The sequence below is a fragment of the Beta vulgaris genome, chromosome 7 (assembly GCF_026745355.1).
Source record: "Beta vulgaris subsp. vulgaris cultivar EL10 chromosome 7, EL10.2, whole genome shotgun sequence".
NCBI lineage: Eukaryota > Viridiplantae > Streptophyta > Magnoliopsida > Caryophyllales > Amaranthaceae > Beta > Beta vulgaris.
This window is the reverse complement of record NC_079208.1, coordinates 2,418,698-2,445,020: the sequence shown is the minus strand read 5'-3', so window position 1 is coordinate 2,445,020 and position 26,323 is coordinate 2,418,698. Positions and strand designations below refer to the sequence as shown.

The 26,323-nt window shown below is 36.6% G+C and overlaps 1 protein-coding gene across 1 annotated transcript; it reads left to right on the top strand.

The window, feature by feature from the left end:
* Window positions 1-1,871: 1,871 nt before the first annotated feature.
* On the top strand, window positions 1,872-22,117 carry LOC104898246 (aldose reductase). Its single transcript, XM_010685298.4, has 8 exons — window positions 1,872-2,210; window positions 4,733-4,783; window positions 5,803-5,876; window positions 20,085-20,172; window positions 20,271-20,477; window positions 20,680-20,751; window positions 21,337-21,579; window positions 21,706-22,117. The coding sequence occupies exons 1-8, from the start codon at window positions 2,061-2,063 to the stop codon at window positions 21,793-21,795; spliced, it is 975 nt and encodes a 324-aa protein (XP_010683600.2). The 5' UTR covers window positions 1,872-2,060; the 3' UTR covers window positions 21,796-22,117.
* Window positions 22,118-26,323: the final 4,206 nt, after the last annotated feature.

Sequence of the window (26,323 nt, the reverse complement as noted above, 5' to 3'; positions counted from 1 at the left end):
AACTAATGCGAAGATTGCAACCGGATCTGATGTGAAGCTTGCAACCAAATTGCAACCAGATCTGATGCGAGAGGAAAGAGAACACGAGAGGAGGGTGTTGCAGGGGAGGGGGGTTGCGAGAGAGGAGGGTGTTGCGTGGGAGTGGGGCTGCGGGAGAGGAGGGTGTTGCAGGGGAGGGGGGTTGCGAGAGAGGAGGGTGTTGCGTGGGAGTGGGGCTGCGGGAGAGGAGGGTGCTGCGAAGGAGGGGGTTGCGGGTCTAAAAGGGGGAGGGGGTTGTGGGGTGGTGGGGGCTGGGATAAGGGGTGGGGGAGTGGGGGGGATCGGGGTAAGGGGTAGGGGAATGGGGGACTAGGGGACTGGGGTAAGGGGGGTAAGGGGTATAGGAATGGGGGTTAGGGTTTTGCTTAGGTTTAGGTTATTTAATTAGCGTTAGAGGGTGGATTAGGGGTTAATGAATAAGGAAAGTCTAATGCTGTTAGTCATAAGAGTAGTTTGATGTATTTTTTGAAAGGTCGAAGATATATAGTGAATTTGGAAACTTGAAAGGATATATGGTGTAAAAAAAAATTGTCAGAGATATATGGTGATAAAATCGTATATAATAATATAATGTCATTTTTATATTATATATATTGAGCACTATGAGACCCACAATAAGAAGAGAGACGACTCGCATATAAGTTAAGTGAGGTTTCACCATTAAATCATATAATAACAGGAAGAATAATTCTTATCGAACAACTTTATATACTTATCATCTACCTATCAATCTTCTCTTGTAAGTGTACTTTTTCCTTTCACACACATGAGAAATGTCCAAACTCCAACATAGCAGCCGCCAATCAATCAAAAATGTCCCTCACTCTTCAATTTCATGTTCATACTTCCACGATGTAGCTGTACGTGAGAGAGAGATAGTCAAGGTTTTCACTGAAAGCTACTACTCAATCTATTTTTTTTATTTGCTACATTATTGTTCCGCAATTTTCAAGATGTATCTCTTATTTTGTTTAAGTAAAAATCATAAAAATTAATATTATGAATCTTTACATCGAGACGAATTTAAGAAGATTATTACACATGACTATATTTTTTACTGATAAAAAATTCAAAATAAATGATCGACATTAACGACTTCATTTTCCAAAATAACAATGTACCCTCTATGTCCCAAAATATAGTTCTCATTTATATTTTTTCACGGAAATTAAGGTAAGTAGAATCTAAGAGGGGTAGTAAATATTTTTTGTTTATTTAAATAAATGTTGTATGGGAAAAGATGATTTTAGGAGAGAGAATGAAGAATAATTGGTGAAAGAGCATTAATTGTAACACTTGGGTTGAATAAACAAAGCAAAAAACAAAATTCAAAAAGCAAATAATTGATGGGGACACGATTTTTCTAGACAAATAACGAAAAAATGTGAAACTAAATATAGAAACTAAATAACTAAGCAGTACTATTATTTTTAACAATAATTTATCAGTGGATAATACAATTGTCAAAGTCGGAGTTAGATTACACATATATAACACATTTATATCAATAAAAAAAAGGGATTAATTGCCTTAAAGCCGGAGTCCGATTCAAATGTCAGACTTTTTTTTATGGGATCCGCCTCTAACTCGCCTCCGACTCGGAGTCGGAATTTTTAAACATTTGCAGATTATTTTTTATTGGAGTCGACTCGAATTTTTTTCTTCTTTCGGATTAGGACCGTATCCGAATTGAATTATCATCCCTATCTAATACTTCTAATACCCATGACTAGCTACCTCAAACTGGTGTAGTGGTGACACGCTCACCCTCCAAACGACTCCGACGTGTGCACCATGCATGCAACACTTGCAGGTGTACACTCGCACGCATTCTCGTGTTCCTTCTCACCTCCTTGTCCAATTCTGATGCAATACTAGCTAGAAGTATAAGCTAAGTGAGCTCACACTTATTAGGGGACAAAATTTAGGTAAAAAAGGTGACCCAACCATTTTAATTTTGGTAGAGCAAATTAATTAGCACTTAGCAGACTAGCAGATTGAGTGAGGAAATAAGTTAAAAAATGGCTCAGGCAACATCTACGACGGCACCTCAGCACAAAGAAATGGAGTACTTTCCATTGATAAGCGGCCACAAAATACCAGCAGTGGGATTGGGTACTTGGAAGTCTGGTTCTCAAGCTATTAACTCTGTCTTCACTGCTATCACTGAGGTACCTTCCAAAATTTTCTAATAATTTTATCGCAATTTTTTTTTTAAAATTAACATTAATCATTGATTGAAAGTCATACGACATCTACAATAGAAGTAGAAACTAAACAAATACATATCAAAATAAAATAAATACAATTCTAATATGACAAAACCACGATCGTTGAGTAGATCTAATAATTCTGGAAACCCTTGTCTTTAACCTCGCTGTTTAATGCAGCCTTCTGCGAGGGGGTCTGTCGATCTTTTGTAGTTTTGAAGTAGAACTGGATTTGATTCAAGTGATTGTAGATGAAGTCTTGACATCTGCTGCAACTCCGCACAAATTTCGATCAACAAATCAACATCTTGAATTACACAACCTACAAACAAAGTCTCCAAACTCTTCACATGTAGAGAGATAAAACCCAATATATGAGTAGGTATACTCAACATATGGGTAGAAAAATTCTCCATTAGAGAGAGACTGAAATTTATTGAAACATAAACTTAAAAAACTAGTAACAAAAGGAGAAACAGGGGCTAACCACCGCGCAAAAGGGTGGTGGTACCCCTAGATTGAAAATTAGGGTTTTGTAGGAGAGGAGAGAGAAGAGAGAAAAAGAAAGGAGAGAGGAAGCGGATTATCGCAAATTCTTGAATATAACTATTATATCATAATAATTTATGGTATAACAACTCGTAAATTACTGCTTCTTTAGTAAAAAGAACTCAAATAACATATTGACAAAAGATTTATGTTTTATTTGTATAGTTATATTATTCTTGTTAAACTCTATGTCTTTATGTACATTATACAATAAGTTACTATTATGGTGTAATTTGTTACATCCAAGACTCACTCGTTTTTTTACAATGTGTTAAATATTTAAATTCTTTGTCAAAATTTGAACAATTTAAATTTGAGATGGTTTTTGTAAAATTATTTGAGTGGCTTACAGAACTCCCAAATTAAGCAATTCAAGTACTTGATGTTATTATGTTAGTATTATGACTCCAGTGGAGTTTGTTTGATTTGGGCATTGACAAAGTCGGCTCGAATTAAGCATGCATGAATTGAGCTTCAAATTGAAGAGAGTGAATAAAAATAGGGATCTTAAAACTCACTGGAGTATCATTTAGCAAAAATAAGCCAATGTCTAAATACGTACTTTTTTCGCTTTATAAAGAATGTAACACTTGTCTTTTTACCATCTCTATTACACAACTTCTGACCATAAATAATTTTAATTATGTATTGACAAAAAATATATTTCGAAATTATACATTAGCATAAATTTAACGAGATCTTACATGACCATGTTGTTATTATTTATACAGTGGTAGGAATTCGTGGTTAAAGTTTGACTCTCTAAATGAGTTGCATTTTCTTTTGGAGTGGAGCAGAGGTAGTATTATTTAGCATATAGCTAGTACATATAAGGGTTGGTATGAAGTATGAACTAAGAGCTAGGGGTGTGCAAAAAGATTCGACCCGAATGATCCGATCCGATTATCCGTCGATCCGATCCGAAATTTCGGATATCCGATCCGATTTTTTATTTTCGGATTTTTCGGATCGGATATCCGGAAAAAAATCGGATTATCGGATCGGATACGGATCGGATTTTTAAATTTCGGATAATCCGAAAATCCGATTAAAAAATATCTATATAATAAAAATGGGCTTTATTTTAAGAACCCTTTTTGGATTAAGAATTTCCATGTTTGAACTAGCAGCCAAACATGGTTAGAAAATTTGACAACCTAACCTTATAGTAGTATTTTTTTTAGCTCTTGGATCACACAGGTAATTAATTATGTTAGTATATAATTCATTTTTTTCACATGCAACAATTGGTTTCTTAATCTACTCACAAAAAGGCAAATCTTGCATCTAAAAAAGGGAAAATATACCATAATAATATAATATCTTTATCATATTTAAACGACGGGAAGATGATTTTGTGCAGCCCATTGTTGTTAAAATCCCGACCTGGATCTTACGATTCTATGATTCGAAAGGTCCTTACCGATCCCGATTAGGTTCTTACTGTTGTAGGATCTTTCGATCCTATCCAACCACAAAAAATCACATGGTAGGATCTTAATATGATTCTACGACTCTATGATCTGATCCTATTGTAAAAAAAATCGTAAAGTAATTTCACATATTAATATTTCTCCTATAAGATTTTGGTTGCATGTTACTTCAATCTTATAGTGTAGAAAAAATATCACCATTTGTTAATGAATAAGTTATTATTATTTGTGCAAATTTTTAACATGAATTTCTCACCATATTTTAGCATAATTATCCCTATTTTACAGGATTGTAGGATCTTATCCGATCCTACCGATTCAATCCGACTAACCCCTACGATCCAAAGTAGGATCCCGATCCTAAAAACATTATATATATATATATATATATATATTATATATATATATATATATATATATATATATATATATATGACTTATGAGGTTCTCCTAATGCTTCAGATTTGCATTTTAAAAGTAACCTGTATTTTATGATTGTAGGTTGGTTATATGCACGTGGATACAGCTTCACAATATGGTGTGCAAGAAGAGGTAAAGTTTTAGCATATGATTATATTCTAGAAGTTCTAAGTATTTACTTAGCATAATTGATTCGAATTTTTATGGATTAATTATGTGCTTATAATAACAATACATCCTCTTATATATATGAAAAATAGTTGCGTACTTGTCAACCCACAACTTTTACTGTACCATTTTTCTCATGAGCCATTTATCAGTTATAATTATAAAAAGTTATATTTGAAAGTTACATTTGAACATATCCAATAACCTTTGCTATTTTTTTTTGGTGAACAAACGGTAATCATAAATTAACTTGTCATGGCATCAAGCCTATTACAATCCATACTTAGGGGGTGTTTGGTATGAATACCGTAAACGGAATGGTAAGGATTTTGATAAGGAGGGGAAAGGGTAATAATAAGTGTTACCCTTATTAGTTGTTTGGTATCATAATGGAATAGAAACAAATATAACCCACTCCCTTTCCTCTTGTTTGAGGAGTGAAACGTTATTTGTTTCCTTAGGTTTTTGAGTGGAAACAACTTGGGGGATGTGTTTCCCTCAAGTAACGGTAATTGTTACTTTACACACTAACCAAACAAGTAGAAACGGATTTTGTTATTTGATTCCGTTTCTTTTGTGAAAAAACATGATAATAATCCGGGGGAATGGGGAGATAATTGATTCACAGTAAGGGAATCTAGCCCACTCCTACACCCATGGCATAGTGCACCCGCCACTTGATTATCCAGTCGTCTAGCGAACAATAACTTCATCTCTTGGAAGTAGTGCTGCAGCTCCCTGCAAGCTATAACAATATCACTATAAAAATCCTCATAATCCTGCTGTGTATTTGTGATCATCTCCACTGCTTGCTTGCAATCCGAGTGTAATACAAAATGTGTGAATTGGCCTAAACTTGCCATATGTAAGCCTTGGCGAATTGCTAGTAATTCTGCATGTAAAGGTTTAATGGCTTATACTTGCCATATGTGGAGAGTTATGAAGGAAAGCTAATGCTTTGAACACTTTTTCAATCTGCTCAGGTTGGTCATGCAGTTAAAGCAGCTATGCAAGCCGGCATAGAAAGGAAGCATTTGTTTATCACCTCAAAGCTATGGTATCTTCTAAGCTATAAATCCCATTAATAATAATGTTATAATTAATTTTAATTTGAAGACGATCTCAAGAACTTTGTATATATGTTGGTTTCTTGAATACAATCTTTGTGATGTTAGCCTCACACAAGATGTCTTCAGAACAATATTTCCTCTGTGTTTCTATTTTGTTGCAAAATTTGTTTTAGAGGTTCAAACGTCTTTAGTGTATAGTTCAACTCTAGATCAACGACCAAAAGGCTTTTAAAATACTTGGATTATTTTGAAGTAGTTGGATTTCCATTAAAGTAAAAAGGGAATGCTATAAGTGTTGGAACATTTATAGTGTAATGGGTTTACAAGCTCATAAGATCCTATACTAGAAGAGGAGGGTCGGAGGTCTAGTATGTTAAGATTAGAGTACGCAAAATCAAGTAGAAAAACCAAGCAAAACAAAAGGCCAGTCGAGGGTTGCGACTTGGGGGCCGTCGCGAGTCGCGACCAGTGTGTTGCCGCGACTCGCGATCTGTATCGCGAGTCGCGACGAGTGTTCTGTTTTGGGACGTGAAAAGGTGCGTGAACGGTTTATAACCATTGTATTGTGTACGTTACGTTATCCTCTTAATGACTATTGAGACTCTTAATCTGAGGATTAAAGGTTCTTAATCAGTGGATTAAAGGGGGTTATGACAATAACAACTTTAATCTATGAAAGGTCATATTTATATATGACTTCTGTTGTTATTCTTATGAGGAGTGAATATAGAAAAGCAATTTTTCATATTCTAATCTACTTTTCACAAACTCTAAACACAAAGTTCTTGTTGATTCACATAGAAGATCATCTTGTGAATTGTTTTCTCCATTGTATCTCATTAATTGTTTCGTGTTAACCCGGTGATCCTAGAGGGGCGAAATTAAACTAATAGGAAAGCGAAGTTTCCATGCCTTGGAGTGGTATATCCGGTTTCCTTGTTGATCACACCTAACAATAAACTGTTGGAACACAAGGTGACACTCAAGAAGGGGGGGTTGAATTGAGTGACGAAATTTGATCGATTTTCGCAAAACTTTTGTTATCGCACAGTGCCAGACACTGTGAAACACTCGAAAATTTATGTTTTGAGTTTTTGCGAAAATTAAAACTAAAACTATATTAAATCAATACTCAAACTCAAGATATAACGTGGTTCAATCTCACCTCTGAGATCTACGTCCACAAGAAACAAAAACTCTTTTATTTCTTTAAATCCTAAAATATCAACCTCTTGATACAATAAGATTTCCCTCACTACTAACTCTAGTAGTGACCCCCAACACTTAACTCTAAGTGTTGACACTCTCTATAATGGTGAAATTACAGAAAGAAAACGACCCTCAATTGTGTGCTTCTTAGTCAAGCAATTTTGAGGACAATTACAATCGTTGAATAGTTACTTAAACTGACTCGAACAGTGCTATGCTCTGTGTGTTAGGAAACTGTTTTCAGCTCTTAATATTTCCGATTTTTCTCTCTGAAAACGTGAGATCTAAAAGTGAATTATTAAACCCTTTTATAGGACTTGATTTGGACGAAAATCCTTCAAAAATATCTTTATCTTTTAATCCTTAATTTAAGGGATCAAACTCTCTTTTTAGAAAAACAAACTTTATCTTTTTCCATCTTTATCTTTAATCTCAAAAAGATAATTTTTTCCATATTAGATTTTCTTTTCAACTCAAATTCTGTTTTTATCAAAAAGTATTTTCCAAAATAAAATCTGATTTTATAAACCATATTTATAAAACACGTTATTCAAAAACACATTTTCTTTTAAAAAAATCTTTTACACGTTTTAATAAAATTACGTTTTATAAAACACGTTTTTTTTCTTAAAAAATCTTTTATAAAAATATTTTATCAAAACACGTTTTTAAAACTTTGTTTTATTTCAAAAACTAATTTCCTTTTATATAGTTATATAAAATTAACATAATTATATATTTTCTTAACTCTAAGAAAATAATAATTATCCTAACTTTATATTACTATTTTTGACACATAGCATATCACTTAATTCAAGTATATTACATTTTTACATAAAGTAACTCTACTTAAAAATAATAACTTTGACTTCAATCTTGAATCTTCATTTTGACTTCAATCTTGAATCTTCATTTCTTCAAAGTCTTCACTTGTTTATTCCTTTCTAAATCATCTGTTGCAAACTTTCATACTATAACATATTATATTAATTTTCATCATCAAAACATATATAACATGTATATGCACAACAAATTCCCCCTTTTTGATCGATGATGACAAACCATAAATATAATATTGTTAAATAATCACTTGTTCCCCCTTAAAGTATGCATCATTAATCACATTAGGGAAAGTAACATAATATCATTCACATACAAGTAACTTGGTAACCAAGATCATTTCATTCAATAGTCTAAGTATTATACCCATCTTCCCCCTTTTGACATTATCAAAAAGGAGATTATCAACATGTTTAGCAAGTCAAAGTGAGATATAGTCAGTAAAATAATTCAAGTAGCTCAAGCAATAAATACTAAGGATGCTGGTGCTATATCATAATCCAACTCACAATCCGAAGTCATTAAGCAAAAATATAATCCAACTCACAATCCGAATTTATGAAGCAAGAAATAATCATGAAGGATCATGGTTAATAGCTAAGAATGTAAGATGGAGATAGGTAATGCAAGGTTAAAGATTTGAAATGGCAATTGGCTCAACAAGTGCTTAAACCCTTTTTCATATTTTCAACTTCCGCAAATAAACATCATAAGACTTTCTTCACTGTGGCACTGTGTGTGCCACTGTGTCACTGAACAATCTATTCCCTTTCAAATATAACTAACCTTCGGATATACTGGAATTCAAAATGATGATCTTCAAACTTTTGATAATATTTTTTCCATCTATGAATTGAACTCTAAGATTTATCTAACACAAGTGTCTTACTCTTCTTTTCTTCCCTTCTTTTTTTTTATTTTTTTTTATTTTTTTTATTTTTTAAGAGAGTCAGACCATACAATATTACTAGAGTCAATCCATAAGATATCAAAGGCGAAATAAGTTAATTCGAAACTCATTTTCTTCTAGATACATCTCATGGCACGCACTGTGCCCTGCACAGTGTGAAACAGTACTTTCATTCTTTCAAGCATTAGTGTCTCCTCCAACCTTTTCATGTTCCTCCTTAACTAATGCGTCTTCTTCTTTCACTATCTTATTTGTATATATATGCTCCATATACCATGAATCAAGATTAAAAGCACTTGTTGAACTTTGGATGAATATGTGAAGAAAAGAAGGATAATAATATATAGGAAAAATGAGGATAAGGTGGGACATATGAAAGAAAGAAATAATGAGGCACAAATGTCAATTTCATGAATAGAAAATCAGAATATTGGGCTAAAGATCAAGCTTGCTATAAGAGAAAGAATTTGCATTTCATAGCTCAAAAATTCGGCAACTTAGGATCATATAACTTATTAGTTCGGCAACTTAGGATCATGACATTAGGACAGCATCATTAGACCATTACGAGTCCTTTTATATCAAGTGGACCTTTACTCACAAAGCTTCACCAAGACATGCATCAATAACACTCTAATTAATATATTTAAAGGAGGACAATAGGTATAATACTCAACTAATTTCCAGAAATTAATCCCAAAGCCACGAGTTATCTTGTAAAAGGTTCATGCATGACATTCAACATAATTACCTTGATCATATAATTACTTTTCAAACCACTTACCATCACCATCACATTCTCTATGGAGTGTGTTAAAGATTTGTCAACGTTTCAAATACCAATTTATCCCTTTTTGTTATTACCAAATATAACACACCCTCCATGATAGGCTACTAATGAGAGGAATTGAGATTTATCACTAGTCATATGCCTTGAGCAGCCATAGTCAAGATACCATAGGCTGCTTCCTGATATGCCATGTTCATATGGCATTTTTCAGTACTTAATTGGCTATTTTTGTGTGGTCTTGAACATATTTTGGTATGATTTTGTACTCTTTCTCATCAATTGGTATTTGAGTTCTTTATTTTTCTTTTATGTTGATGAGAGGGTCCAATTGTAACAATGTGCTATTGAAGAAAATGCCAAGTCACAAAGTCAAGTGTACAAGTAGAATTAGTCATCAAAGTGCATTTAAGTGGCAAGGAAACAAAGATGGGAAGGAGTGTTAATCAAATGAGGAAGCATCCAAGGAAAGAAGAAGGAAGATGTACCGGCAGCCTCCGCGGTCGCGGAGCACATGACCGCGGTCGCGACGAATTTCGGAGGAAATCAAAGGAATTTGCCGTCAGCATCTCCGCGACCTCACCGCGGTCGCGGACGCCCTCCGCGGTCGCGGAGCCCTGCAACGTGGATTTCGGCTTTTCGTCTTCTCCTGTTTTGCTGATTAAAGGAACATTTCGTCCTTTGTGTTTTGAGAGTTTTTCATCTGGTTTTTAGAGAGAACAAAAATAGAAATTGTAATCTTTTATATTATGGAGAGCTAATCTTCCATCTTGGTGTATCAATCGAATCAACCATTTTAATCAACTTGTGAGTTCAATTCTTCTTTTAATTTGCTTGAATGTTGATGATTCTTCATGTTTTTCATGTTAGATTGTTTTTGTGCTTAAGTTAACTTGATCAATTAACTTCTTGCTTATTGCAATCTCTACTATATATCTAGATAATTATCTGCTTTGAGATTATCTAGGGTTGTAGTTTATGCCCAATTATTGCACGCTCGTGGATGATTGAGTATAAGAAGAATCATCATATAATTTCGCATTCGACCGCTTGTGTGAATGCTAGATTACCCTATTGGAATCTCCCTAGTTGTTATCTAATTGCTTAATTGAATCTAGAACGCTTGGACTAGGTTGTTATGCCATTAAGGGTAAGATTAGAGCGCTCGCTTAGTCTTACCACTACGTTAGGGGAGATTGAATCTTATGATTCACAATAGGGCGTTCAAGTAACTTAGGTGTTGAATTGTTCAATGATCAAGGGTTGAATTGGTTGTGAAGATTGATTGCCATGATCTCGTTTATTATTTGATTTTCCTTGTTTTTGCTTTGTTTGTTTAATTTTCATTACTCAAAACCCCCCATTGTTACCATAGCACACGTCTAGTCAAGCCAAACCTACCTTCTCCGTGGATTCGAACCTTACTTCCTTATACTACATTTGTGTAGGGTAGTATTGATTTATTTGTGCGTTAGCCGATACGACTTAGGCCTCGCCAAATTTGGCGCCGTTGCCGGGGAAGACAGCGTGTTTGGGTTGTTTATTTGTGTGTTTGTTTGCTTTTGTTGTTGGTGTGTGAACCCGTCTTATGGTTCACACCCGTGCTTCTCATATTGGATCTTTGTTGTTTGATTCAGAGATCGAAAGGACACTCTATCGCTTGAGAAAGGAGATTCGGGGTCATTTTCGTGAGTTACCTTTCTACATTGGTATTGAGGAAGAAGAGATGCCGCCTAGAGCTGATCCGACACTGAGGGAGCTTTCCGCTCCTAATCTGGACCAAGCACCATTGGCCATTCAATATCCAGAGTTTGGAGAGAATGTTACTTTTGAGCTGAAGTCGGGTCTTGTTCATTTACAGCCAAGCTTCCATGGTTTAAATGGGGAGGATCCAATCAAACATCTCGCGGAATTCCATGCTGTTTGTACTAGTATGCAGCCAAGGGGTGTAATGGAGGATCAAATCAAACCGCGGGCCTTTCCTTTTTCATTGAAGGATAAGGCTAATGATTGGTTCTATCATTTGAGCCCCAACAGTATCGACACATGGAGGGGGATGAAGCAAGCTTTCTTGGAGAAGTTCTTTCCTTCAAGCAAGTTGAATGAGCTTAAGAGGGCCATTAGCAACATTGAGCAAGGTTATGATGAGATCCTTTATGACTACTTAGAGAGGTTTAAAAGGCTCATTGCTTGTTGTCCTTATCATGGTTTTGCCGAGAAAGATCTTGTGTTATACTTAGTTGGTGGGCTCCTTCCTGATGAGAGAAGGATGGTTAATGCTGCTTGTGGGGGTAAATTGATAATAAGACACCACAACAAGCCATGGAGCTCATAAGTGAGTTTGCTGAAAGTTCCCGCACTTATTCTAAGAGAAATACCACTAGGGGAGTTAAGCGGCAAGTTCTAAATCATCTTTGGAGTCGGAAGTGTCCGACCTTAAGGGCATGTTCCGGCAATTTTTGGTGAGTGGCAATCAACAACAAGTGAAGGCTTGTGGTATTTTTTCCAACAACAATCATCCAACCGATTCTTTTCCAACTTTGCAAGAGGAAACCCGAGAGGTGAATGCCGTGGGATATCAAGGACAAAGGAAGTATGATCCATTCTCAAATTCTTACAATCCCGGATGGAGAGATCATCCGGCCTTGAGTTACAAGCAAGGGAATCCAACTCTTCAAGGAAATCAGAATTTTCAACAAGGTCATAACCCTCCTCCTTACATAGCACCATATCAAGCTCAAGGGAAATCCTCTAGCTCCAACTCAATGTCCACCGAGGATATGATCAAGGCCTTGGCTCAAAATGTGACTACTATGCAGTCCAACATGGTGCAATTTCAACAGGAGACAAGGTCTAGCATTCACAATTTGGAAACACAAGTGGGTCAAATGTCTAGTGTCGTGAATAAACTTGAGGCCCAAAGTTCGGGGAAGCTACCATCTCAAACCGAGGTGAATCCAAAGAAGAATGTGAGTGCCATGACTTTGAGGAGTGGCAAAGAGTTGGTGGATCTAGAGCCTAGCAAGAGCAAGGTTATGAAGGAGATTGTAACAAAGGAAGAGGAGGTGAGGTTCTAGTCCCATCAAAAGAAGTTGAAAATTGGTGAGTCCTAGCTCTCACCAAGAGGTAAAATCTTTTCCGGATTTCAAACCGGTACCCCCATTTCCCGAAGCATTAAAGGACAATCGTAAGCTTGAATCTTCTAAGGATATTTATGAAACATTTAGTCAATGTGTCGTAAATATTCCTTTGTTAAAATTGATAAAAGATGTGCCTTTGTATGCTAAGTGGTTGAAGGAAATTTGTTCCATCAAAAAGAAGAAGAATTTAAAAGGGAAGCAAAAGGTGAAGGTTAGTGAACATGTTTCCGCCGTTTTTCAAAAGAGAATGCCAAAAAAATGCAATGATCCGGGCATGTTCACTATACCTATAACCCTTGGTAACACAAAGATTGATAGGGCTATGCTAGATTTGGGAGCCTCCATTAATGTGCTTCCTTATTCCTTATATGAGTCCGTAGAATTTGGTGAATTGCTTCCGACTAATGTTGTCATACAATTAGCGGATCGGTCCACTTCCATTCCTAGAGGTGTATTGAAAGATGTTCTAGTGGAAGTTGATAAGATGATTTTTCCTGCTGATTTTTATGTAATTAACATGGAGCATGATAGGCATTCCGCCCCTATTCTTTTAGGGAGGCCGTTCTTGAAAACGGCTAATGCTAGAATTGAGTGTGGCACCAGTTCTTTGACCATGCAGTTTGATGGTCAAAACGTTGAGTTTAAAATGCATGAAGCCATGGGAGGTAAAGAGGATCACTCTATCTATTCTATTGATGTAGTTAAGCCTAGTGTTCATGTTGAGTTCGATGTGAGGTAAAACTTTTGTGGTTGCATGATGTCGAGCTTTCGACTTTAAACTAAGCGCTTCTCGGGAGGCAACCCGTGTTTTGTATATATTTTATTTGGAGATGAGTTGTTATGTTTTGTTTTGTGTGTTTTGGTGTTTTGTTCTTGTAGGAGAACCTTTGAAGCAAATCAAGAAAGCTGAATGGGGTGGGTTTCATCACCACTCCCTTCGAAAAAAAAAAAAGGAGAGAAGAGATTTGAGGTTTTGCCGAGAGCAGTTCCGCGGGCTAACCGCGGGCGCTGCAACAGTCCGCGGGCGCGACGTCATACCCCGCGGGCGCGGCCCTGGTTACAAGTAAAAATGAATCAAAAAGAGCCGCAAGCAACTCCGCGACTTGACCTCGATCGCGGAGCACCACCGCGGGCGCGGTGACTTTCTCCGCGGTCGCGGAGCTGCGTATTTCAGCCAGGTGAGAATTTTTTCGCCCTTTACTCTTCTTTCCTCCTTCCACAATTTCCCCCCCCCCCTCTTTCTCTATTCTCACACATACTCATCCCCTTTCATCTCCTTTCAATTCTTTCACTCAAATTCCTCTCTTTCACTCATTCAATCCCTTTCTCACTCTCTCATTCATTTCCCACTCAATCATCTTCAAAATCTCCACTTTTCTTTTCTTTTACAAAATCCATTGAAAACCCTAAAATTTGGGGGTTTTTGATTCTTGGAGTTGGTGGGTATTAAGGAGCAAAGGAGTGCACTTGGGGTGTTGTTCTTACTTGGTTAGTCAATCAATGCATTGTTCTTCCTCTTTGAGGTAAACTTGAACTTTTCATACTGTAATTTGAAAGTTACCTTGATTAAGAGTTGTGGTTGGTTGATTATTATTCTTGTGGTGAGATGTTGTGATTGGGAGTTGTGGATGATCACTTGTTTGTTGTGGTTACTTTTGTGTTGAGAATTTTGTGGTGAAGATTTAAGTTTGGAGTTGGAGGAGTTTCTTGTGTAGTGTGGAAGGAGTTGTATTGTGTGTTTGCTCTTGTTGCCTATTGCTTATGGTGGTTACTAGAGGTTCTCGTTCCCTATTGCTAGTTTTTTCATATTTTACACATTGAGGACAATGTGTCCTTCAAGCATGGGGGAGTGAGATGTGGTTGATATGTATATTTGTTTATGGTTTATTCTAAAAAAAAAAAAAAGAAAAAATGATGAAAAGAAATGAAAAAGAAAAGAAAAAAAAAATGATAAAAAAACAACAAAAAAAAAAAAAAAAAAAAAAAAATGAGAGATGAAAAAAATATGATGAGTGGCTAGGTGAAAACCCGGAGGGCGCCTAGGCAAAAGGAGAGGACTCTATGTCATTATTTTGGAGTGGTGGCATATGAAGGGTGTTTGAAGCGGCGTTTGGGTAGGTCACTCATGGTTAAAATAAGGAGGTTGTGGTTTAGATGGTGGTAGGTTAGAAAACCTCTAATTTTTCATCTTGGAGCCATAAGGGGAGTCGGAGGTTGTTTTAAGAGGTAAGCTCTTGGTTTGATGGTGTTATTCCGAACCAAGGCTTTGTTTTGAGGGAGTAGTGTGTGAGTTGAGCTTGGGGGATCTAGGACATGTTAGCTCCCTTGCTCTTTGGTTTGTGTGCAGTTAGCTTGGGTGTGTTGAGGTCATTTCACACCAAGTTAACTATCTTGTGGATTATGGAGCGATAAGATGGCTAGAGTTTTGATGCGTTGAGGTTACTTCCGCTCAAACTTTAGCTAGTTGCGATTCATCACTTATTCGCTTTTGATTGGAGTAGTGGTGTTAGGATTGGATTTTGTGTGAATTTCTCCATGCTTTCCTTGATAGACCTTGGAGATAGAAAGGAGTTAGGATTTTACTCGAGGACGAGTAAAGGTCTAAGCATGGGGAATTTGATATGCCATGTTCATATGGCATTTTTCAGTACTTATTTGGCTATTTTTGTGTGGTCTTGAACATATTTTGGTATGATTTTGTACTCTTTCTCATCAATTGGTATTTGAGTTCTTTATTTTCTTTTATGTTGATGAGAGGGTCCAATTGTAACAATGTGCTATTGAAGAAAATGCCAAGTCACAAAGTCAAGTGTACAAGTGGAATAAGTCAAAATGCATTTAAGTGGCAAGGAAACAAAGATGGGAAGATGTTAATCAAATGAGGAAGCATCCAAGGAAAGAAGAAGGAAGATGTACCGGCAGCCTCCGCGGTCGCGGAGCACATGACGCGGTCGCGACGAATTTCGGAGGAAATCAAAGGAATTTGCCGTAGCATCTCCGCGACCTCACCGCGGCGCGGACCCCTCCGCGGTCGCGGTGATTTCCTCCGCGGTCGCGGAGCCCTGCAACGGGATTTCGGCTTTTCGTCTTCTCCGTTTTGCTGATTAAAGGAACATTTCGTCCTTTGTGTTTTGAGAGTTTTTATCTGGTTTTTAGAGAGAACAAAATGAAATTGTAATCTTTATATTATGGAGAGCTAATCTTCCATCTTGGTGTATCAATCGAATCAACCATTTTAATCAACTTGTGAGTTCAATTCTTCTTTTAATTTGCTTGAATGTTGATGATTCTTCATGTTTTTTATGTTAGATTGTTTTTGTGCTTAAGTTAACTTGATCAATTAACTTCTTGCTTATTGCAATCTCTACTATCTAGATAATTGTCTGCTTTGAGATTATCTAGGGTTGTAGTTTATGCCCAATTATTGCACGCTCGTGGATGATTGAGTATAAGAAGAATCATCATATAATTTCGCATTCGACCGCTTGTGTGAATGCTAGATTACCCTATTGGAATCTCCCTAGTTGTTATCTAATTGCTTAATTGAATCTAGAACGCTTGGACTAGGTTGTTATGCCATTAAGGGTAAGATTAGAGCGCTCGCTTAGTCTTACCACTACGTTAGGGGAGATTGAATCTTATGATTCACAATAGGGCGTTCAAGTAACTTAGGTGTTGAATTGTTCAATGATCAAGGGTTGAATTGGTTGTGAAGATTGATTGCCAGATCTCGTTTATTATTTGATTTTCCTTGTTTTTGCTTTGTTTGTTTAATTTTCATTACAAAACCCCCATTGTTACCATAGCACACGTCTAGTCAAGCCAAACCTACCTTCTCCGTGGATTCGAACCTTACTTCCTTATACTACATTTGTGTAGGGTAGTATTGATTTATTTGTGCTTTAGCCGATACGACTTAGGCCTCGCCACTTCCTCTCACGTTTGCCTGCAAAATAATCACTTGTTAGTTTTAGGAACCCAAATTTGCTTGGGTCCCTTTTTCTTTCGTTGAGCATCTAGTATATCTTTCCTAACCCATATTTGAGTGACATGTTTAACATTCTTTGCAATTCGTTTTTTCTTTTTGTTGCAGTCGTCAATTAGGTGACCATTATTTCCACAAAAGTTGCAAATTAGATATTCAGGAAGGTCCACGTATTTTCTCTTTCGAAAATCTCTTTCGTAGGTTCTCGCACAGAGCCTGGCACTGTGCGGCTGATCAGTATATCCTAATCCAGTTTTGTTCATGTTGTTTGTAGTGCTAGTTAAGTAATTTAGAGCATTCATTCCATTAGTCCATTTTTCGTGCATCTTTCGAGCAATAGATAGTTGTGATTTCAAAAATTCGACTGATGTATTTAAATCACTACTTCTTTTTCTGGAAATCTCTAAGTCTCTTTTAACTTTGTCAAGTTCTTCACTTAACTTAGCATCACTAGGCAACATTAATGGAACAATCCTAGATTTTTGTCTTGAATTCCTAAGTTCAACCAACTCGTGATTTAATGTTTCAATTTGTTTTTCAAGACTCGATTTTTCCGCTTCAAATACAGTGGATGGCACTGTGCGATTTATAATGTCATCAGCAAGAGTTTTTTCGTGTTTTAGTGAGTCTATCTCAATATCTTTCTCATCAATCCTTTTCGTTAGTGTTTTATTTTCTTTCAATAAGTCCTTGTACTCTAACTCTAATCCAATCTTTATCTTGGTCAAATTTTTTATTTCCTTTTTCATGATATCAAAATTATCATTTATGTTTTGACAATCATCAATTATGTTTCCAAGTAGTGTGACAAGTTGACCTTTTGAAAGAAGGTGAATTGAAGGTTTTAAGGAAGTTAGGCTTACCTCACTGTCTTCTGCCTCTTCGAGAGGGTTCGAACTTTTAGCCATCAAACATAGATGTGAGTCGTCCTTGCACAGTGCCGTCTTCAGTGTTTTCTGTACAACATTCAGACATAGTTTAGCCTCGTGGCACTGTGCCACGCTCTGATCTTCGTCAGAGTCCGAATCTCCCCAACGCAGCGATCATAGCTTTTTTAAATTCTTTCTTGGATTGCTCCCTTCTTTCTTTAGGCTTCTCATCATGCCATAAGGGACACTCCTTTATCCTGTGATCGTACTCACCACACTTGAAACAACCAGAATTAGTAGCACTTTTCTTAAAGTTAGAGGTAGTGCTCTTACCTTTGAAATTTTCATCTTTTCTAGGATTGTTGTTTTTGTTCTTTTTGAGAAAATTTTTAAATCTCCTTGTAAGAAAATCAATATCATCATCACTATCACTATTTTTCAATTTCCAATTCAGTTCTCAAGGCTATACCTTTACTTTTTGGTTCATTAGTTTTAGAATCTAAGACAAGTTCATGAGTCATTAATGATCCAATAAGTTGTTCTAGTGAAAGTTTAGTCAAATCTTTAGCTTCTTGAATAGCGGTTATTTTTGGGAGCCATCGATTTGTTAAACTTCTTAACACCTTTCTCACTAAATCTTCAGAAGTATATGTTTTCCGTAGAGAATGTAATTCATTAGTGATTAGTGTAAATCTAGTGAACATCTCTTTAATAGATTCGTCCTTATTCATAGCAAACAATTCATATTGTTGGACAAGCAAATCTATTCTAGATTGTTTTACCTCATTCGTACCTTCGTGGGCCAATTCCAGCGTGTCCCATATTTCTTTTGCTGTAGTACAAGCCGAGATCCTTGAGTATTCATTAGGTCCAATTCCATATTGGAGAATACTCATAGCTTTGAAGTTTTTTTCGGCTTTTGCATAGTCAACTGAGTTGTAATCATCTTCGTCCTTGTCAATCAAGTTTCCTTCAGCATTCTTGACTTGGATTAGTATAGGTCCTGTTCTTATGATTCTCCAACACTCATAGTCTGAGCCTTGAATGTAGATCCTCATTCTTGCTTTCCACCATCCGTAATCTTCTCCATTGAAAATTGGACACTTGGAGTGTCTGCTCGAGAGTCATCTTGCATATTCATGATTTCTATTCTCTAGATGTTAGTCTTACGAGAATAGCCTGCTCTGATACCACTTGTTGGAACACAAGGTGACACTCAAGAAGGGGGGGTTGAATTGAGTGACGAAATTTGATCGATTTTCGCAAAACTTTTGTTATCGCACAGTGCCAGACACTGTGTAAACACTCGAAATTTCTTTTTTGAGTTTTTGCGAAAATTAAAACTAAAACTATATTAAATCAATACTCAAACTCAAGATATAACGTGGTTCAATCTCACCTCTGAGATCTACGTCCACAAGAAACAAAAACTCTTTTATTTCTTTAAATCCTAAAATATCAACCTCTTGATACAATAAGATTTCCCTCACTACTAACTCTAGTAGGACCCCCAACACTTAACTCTAAGTGTTGACACTCTCTATAATGGTGAAATTACAGAAAGAAAACGACCCTCAATTGTGTGCTTCTTAGTCAAGCAATTTGAGGACAATTACAATCGTTGAATAGTTACTTAAACTGACTCAACAGTGCTATCTCTGTGCGTAGGAAATGTTTTCAGCTCTTAATATTCCGATTTTTCTCTCTGAAAACGTGAGATCTAAAAGTGAATTATAAACCCTTTTATAGACTTGGTTTGGACGAAAATCCTTCAAAAATATCTTTATCTTTTAATCCTTAATTTAAGGGATAAAACTCTCTTTTTAGAAAAACAAACTTTATCTTTTTCATCTTTATCTTTAATCTCAAAAAGATAATTTTTTCTTATTAGATTTTTTTCAACTAAATTCTTTTTATCAAAAATATTTTCCAAATCTTTTTAAAACCATATTTATAAAAACGTTTTCAAAACACTTTTCTTTAAAAAACTTTACACGTTTTATAAAATTACGTTTTATAAAACACGTTTTTTTCTTAAAAATCTCTTTATAAAATATTTATCAAAACACTTTTTATAAAACTTTTTTATTTCAAAAACTAATTTCCTTTTATATAGTTATATAAAATAACATAATTATATATTTTTCTTAACTCTAAGAAAATAATAATATATCTAACTTTTATATTACTATTTTGACACATAGCATATCACTTAATTCAAGTATATTACATTTTTACAAAAGTAACTCTACTTAAAAATATAAACTTTGACTTCAATCTTGAATCTTCATTTTGACTTCAATCTTGAATCTTCATTTCTTCAAAGTCTTCACTTGTTTATTCCTTTCTAAATCATCTGTTGCAAACTTTCATACTATAACATATTATATTAATTTTCATCATCAAAACATATATAACATGTATATTCACAACATAAACCATTATGATCTTGCAGGTGTACTGATTTATCTCCAGAAAGGGTTCGTCCGGCTTTCAACAATACTCTTCAAGAACTTCAATTAGATTACCTCGACCTCTATCTTGTAATGTTATCAACTGCATCCATTATGATTTCTATTATTGTTTTACAATCGCGAAATTTGATACTACTAGCTAAGAGTGATCAATAATTAACTTGCAGATTCACTGGCCATTTCACTTGAAAGATGGAGCTAGTAGACCACCCAAGGCAGGTGAGGTGATGGAGTTTGACATGGAAGGTGTGTGGAGGGAGATGGAGAAACTTGTCAAGGAAAATCTTGTTAAGGACATTGGGGTTTGTAATTTTACAATCAAGAAGCTCAATAAGCTCCTTGATATTGCTCAAATAATGCCCTCGGTTTGCCAGGTGAATGCATTTATATGATCAAAACCTTTCGTAGTAACATATGCATATACTTAAACAGAAAGTAAGAAGGTTTACTGATTGATCATTGATGGAGTCCTACCTTTCACTTTATTATAATTTTTATGGCATTAAACATACTAACATAGCTATATATGCAATCATGCAAGTTGAATATATATGTTATCTTGGCCAAAATTTTTAGATGGAAATGCACCCAGGATGGAGGAATGATAAAATGCTGGAGGCTTGCAGGAAAAACAACCTACATGTAACGGTAAGTCGCTTCATGAAATTTTGGTTAATGGTTGTCCTTTTAAGATGAGTATGCCTTACTTTTGATTAAGGGATGCGCGTTATTCCATTAAACATGCTATTCAATTAACTCCACGGCATTTTGATTCTACTATATAGATAAGGTCGCCTCATAAAATTAGGGGTCCTGTGCTAAAATAAATTATAAAGATTAAATTTTCTGGAGAATATAAGGAACGGAAGAGTTATAAATGGGGATTTTTTTGAGAAGAGGAGAAGATGAAAAACACCAAATAGAAATTAATCTCTTCAAATTTGTAATTAGATTGAGGTTTTCTTTTCTTTTTTTTCTTTAGGCGGACAGCTATAGAATTGGGCCTTTATGTTTCACTCAATTTCAGGGGTCCTGTGCAGTGCACATGACCTTAGCCGCCTCTGCTACTATAAACAATATAGGCTCAAGCTGTTTCTTTAATGTGATTGCTGTGTTTCGGTTGAATTGTAGTCACAGTTACGTACTCACCTACAAGTAGTTATGGATCGACGGAGCAAAATTTATGTTTATCCAGGCTGCAATTAAACGATATGCGTGGATTCTTATTGGCAGGCATACTCACCATTGGGATCACAAGAGGGAGGAAGAGATTTGGTGCATGATCCAGTGGTAGATAGGGTGGCAAAGAAGTTGAACAAGAGCCCTGGCCAAATATTAGTTAAGTGGGCTTTACAAAGAGGAACCAGTGTTATACCAAAGTCTACTAACCCAGATCACCTCCAAGAGAACATTCATGTCTTTGATTGGGAAATACCTGAGCAAGATTTTGAAGCCCTTTGCACCATTAAAAACCAGGTGAAATCACTAACGAGTTTTCGACGTATATTATTATGGTGTATTTGGTACATGAAAATTGAACATGGAAAATCCTAATAGAGTTTTTGGACTTGCATTTTAATATAACATGATTGATTTTCTCAGAGGCGTGAATTGGATGGGGAAAATCTCTTTGTTAATAAAAGCGATGGACCATTTAAGAGTGTTGCTGATGTATGGGATCATGAAGATTAATTAGATGATTGACTTCAACAATGCTGATCAACACTAGGACAACGTTGATGACTGATGAGAGTCATTAAGTTGTTAAGCATCTTGTTTTTGGTGGCCTACGTTGATTAGTGATGGTTATTTTACACTTGCTGTCATAAAAAAAAACGTTAGCAAGAGTGCTCATATAAATTTGTGGAACCCTAAACTTTGGACTTTCGTCACAAAGATAACTTTCATTTTGTTGAATACGTTGTACTTCCTCCATCCCATAATATAGTGCTTGTTTCTTGTTGAATACGTTGTACTCCCTTCATCCCATAATATAGTGTTTGTTTCTTTTTTACACGATCTTCAAGAGGTAACTTTGACCTTTAATATCTTCAATTTCGTATTAATAGAAAATATAAAAATTTGATATTATAAAATTACACATTGAGACGAATTTAACAAGATCTCATGTGAATATGTTTTTTTATATATACAAATGAGAATATACGGTCAAAGATTTTAAAGTTTAACCTACTAAAAATGAAGTAGGCACTATATTATGGGACGGAGGGAGTACTTTGTAATGTCTACAACAAAAATTGTTGTTTTTTTACTCATGTAGAGTTTCAGCCAAATTATATTACTTTATTATCTAAGTTCCAGCATAAATGACTTTATGTTATGACTTATGAGTGGAATTATTCATATGAGTTGAATTATTTAACAACATTTGATATGGAGTACTTATTTCTTTAGCAAAATGCAATATGTAATATAAACTGATCCTGTTAATTGTTATTATGGAGCACTCCATTAAATAACAGTACGCAACTACGCACTCATCTAAGGATATATACACAAATGTGAACTAGCTAGCACCAATTATAAAATATTATAGTTGTTGTACCGTGTGCTTTTTCGTTCACTCCCAAATATGGTACTTTTTTAGTTGTATAATGTTTGTGTATCAAGTTGAGATCAAATTATGTGATGCAAAACGCTGGTGCAGTAGATTCAAAGGTGTAGTTAGTCCAATATCATAACTGTCAAATAATTTTTGAATCGTGGTCATGCAAGTCATCTAGAAAGAAAGTAATTGTTAAATTTCTTTTATTTATAAGATTACACACATTTCAAGCAACAAATTAGAATTCCAAAAATAAGAACCTAAAATAATAAAACCTTTATCTTCCTATTATGCATGAGTGATGAGAGATCCCCAACAACTCTCATCGTTGAAAGATTTTAAATCTCAGCTTGAACCAAGATTCAACCCGTTGTTTGTCGCATCCCAAACTAATAAAGTTATTTTCGTTATGACGCTTAAATATTAGATCACCTTAAATCCAAGATGCAGGATGAAACATCTTCTCAAGCTAGCAAGTGCCCTTATTATTTTTTTTACAACGTGGAAAACGTATAATAAATGAGAAACACAAAAACAAGCGAAAATTAGTGATAAGTAAAAGGGAAACTATAGTTTCGGCATGTCTTTGCAAGATTGTGAGCTGTTGAGACCTCATTACGACTAAATTTCCTTATCATACACCATTGAAACATGTTTGCCAGCCTTTGGATGTTCTGAATTGTATAATGAACTGTAATGTCCTAAAGCGAGGTAGAACCAATCAAACGAACTAACATTTCAAAGTCAGTGAATAACAAAACCTTTGATGGAAAAGAGGCATGAGCCCATCTAAGTGCGAACAGACTGGCCGTGGCCTCAGCTTGAAGAGTAGAGGAAGCTCGCAAGATTTGCGCTTGGGAAGAGTGAGTCTGGGAATCTGGAATTTGAGAAATCCATGCTACTGCTGCCTGTGAGTGCTTTTATCCCAAGCACCATCAATTCTAAGAAGAACATCTGGATTATAATGCGAAGGAGAGCTAAACTTTGCATTTATAAACCCCGATGGTGTCCCCTTGTTGAGGTAGTGAGGAGGAGGTCTTTGCTCATCCGAAACAAAAACCAAATGATGCTCCTTACTTTCCTCAATGTAGCGTTTGATAGCTTCCAGTGAGGCCCGAATGAGCCTGAAAACTTGGTCATTCGTAGTCCTCCAGATAGTCCAGAGTACACCAATGAATTTTGGTAGAATCGAACTATTAGGACCCTCCTTTTTATTATACTCCAAAATTTGATGCAGTAACCATTCGACAAAAGTATGCGGTAGGGAGTTCTGATGATGAGATGAGTAAACTCCCCTATTTTCCAAGCCTCCAAAGCCAGGGGGCAGTCACGGAAAAGATGTTGACAATCTTCAAAGTCCGCTAAGCAAATGGGACAATTGTCTGAGCTTCCTATACCTCCGCGAAAGAGGTTAGCAGTAGTGGCAAGACTATTATGCCATAGTTTTCAGATAAAAAAATTTCATTTTGGCATGATGTTCAAATTCCAAAGGAGGCGGAAGAATTGAGCCATCCGTGGATTTGTCATGCTGCAATTTCATTTTGCTTAGTTTTAAACAGAAATGGTAACCTGTTTTTGTAGAGAAGTTACCAGATTTGGTGAAAGACACTTACAGAGCATCACCTGTGTCCTGAGACATTGGTAATTCAATTTTAGTGATCATACCTACACTACTCTGGACAAATAGTCTATGGATTTTCCTAATATTACAGCCATGATCTTGCGGGAGGATGAGATCCGCAACCTTCAAATCGGTAACTTCGTGAAGAGGGATTTCATCTTTCATAATTGGAGTTTGACCATGAACCCATTTATCTTGCACAACCATTATCTTTTGGCCATTACCAACCTTCCATACACAATGTTTGCAAAGAGTCTCAGTTGCCACCACTAGAACATCTTTCTAGGTCGCTGCCACTTGTCGTCCTTCTTGTGCAGATCATAGATCTCGGCTCTGGACATTGTCAGGGGAGTGTAATTGTGGTATCGTTCTGGTCGTCCTTCCCGGCCCTTCTTCACTGAATTACTCTCCTTCCTTCTTCCAAAACTGTCAGACTTTTAGTCCTTTCGGTAGTTGTCTTTGTCTTTGTCCTTCTCTTTTTCTTTCTCCTTCTCTTTCTTCTTACCATCTCCTTCAGACCGCTTTGAAGTTGCCCCCTTGTCGAATTCCTCTCCCCGGATAAATTCATTGGCTTTTTCGAGAACTTCAGTCAGGCTGGTCAATTTTTTGCGGCCCAAGTAGCTTCTGAAGGTTGTGCCTTCTTTTAAATCGGTCATCAGTGCTAGGACTGCGACCTCCTGCCGCGAACTGGGGATGGTGACGGTTTCAGAATTAAAACGGCCGATATAATCCCTCAGGCTTTCCTTCTCTCCCTGCTTGATAGACATTAGTTCGCTGGTAGTTTTCTCCCTTCTCTTATTGCTAACAAAGTGTGTCACAAACATGGATGTGAGTTGCCGGCGGTATACTCTTGAACCAAGTCTGCGCCAGGCCAGCTAAAGTTTAGAGGAACACTTTACATCAGACATAATCAGTGTCGGTGTACAGTAGCATGTGTTCCTCATAAGCAGAGATGTGGTCCTTAGGGTCGGTTTTGCGGTCATACTTGCATGTCGGCATCTTGATTTTCTCCATAGGCTCCTGGAGCATGGAAATTAAGAAAGGAGAGTTTCGGAGAGATACCGGTGCTCGTCGTCAGGCATATTCACTCTCTCTCTATTGGGCTGAGATGATTTCTTGATCTCAGTGTCCTGATGATCTTCTTCATCTCCTTCCCCCATGAGCTCCGTGGGAGTCTTTGAATTCTCTCCCTGATCCGGGTCGTGCCGGCTTTGGTCACCCTGTCGGCCACTTGCGAAATATCTCATCTTCTTAACAGGGCTATGTGGCCTATTTGGGGGACGTTTGCTACCACAACCGGCTGGTAGAGTCTGACTCGCCATCGCTTGAAAAACCTCGGCAGCGCTCTTAAGCTGTTCAGGGCTTAACATGTGCTGCAGGGCTTCGAATATATTAGGTTGAGGGGTCTCAGTGGCCCCCTTACCCTTATCAGTTGGTGGTTTGGAGGATCCAACCACTGGTTGATGGGTCTTGAAATCGGGAGGTCCATCCCCCGCAACATTGTTGTTCTCATTAGTTTCCGGCATCCCGAAAATCTGTTTAGGATCCATGAGGCAGGTAAGTAGGTTTACAAAATTGTGGCTTAAGGCTAAAGGTATGGTTCACCCCTCCTTCTATCGCCAATTGTTCCGGTGTGGAATGAATGTTGTTGGAGTGAACCGGTATCCTTCAACTATGTATGCCGGTGTGATGTCCTGCAAGACAGATTACGTAAACTGACCTCGGGGGTTGATTTGAGGAACGCCCCTTCGATGCCTAAGTCAGTAAAGGATAATGACTGGTATATCTCAAGTAGAGTATGCTAGTATATGTGAACGTATCTTATGATTCAGATCATGGGGTATTTATAGGAGTCCGCAATGTCCTAAGCAAGGTAGGACACTGCTCCCATTGGTCGAATACAATTCTATCCTCTTTAGATACTTATCTTTAGGCCCATAGGCGCATTGGGTAATTATTGGATCAGACCCAGACCCATTTAACGATGGCCCAAGTGATGAACACCGGTAAGGTGTATGACGAAGCCGGCATGG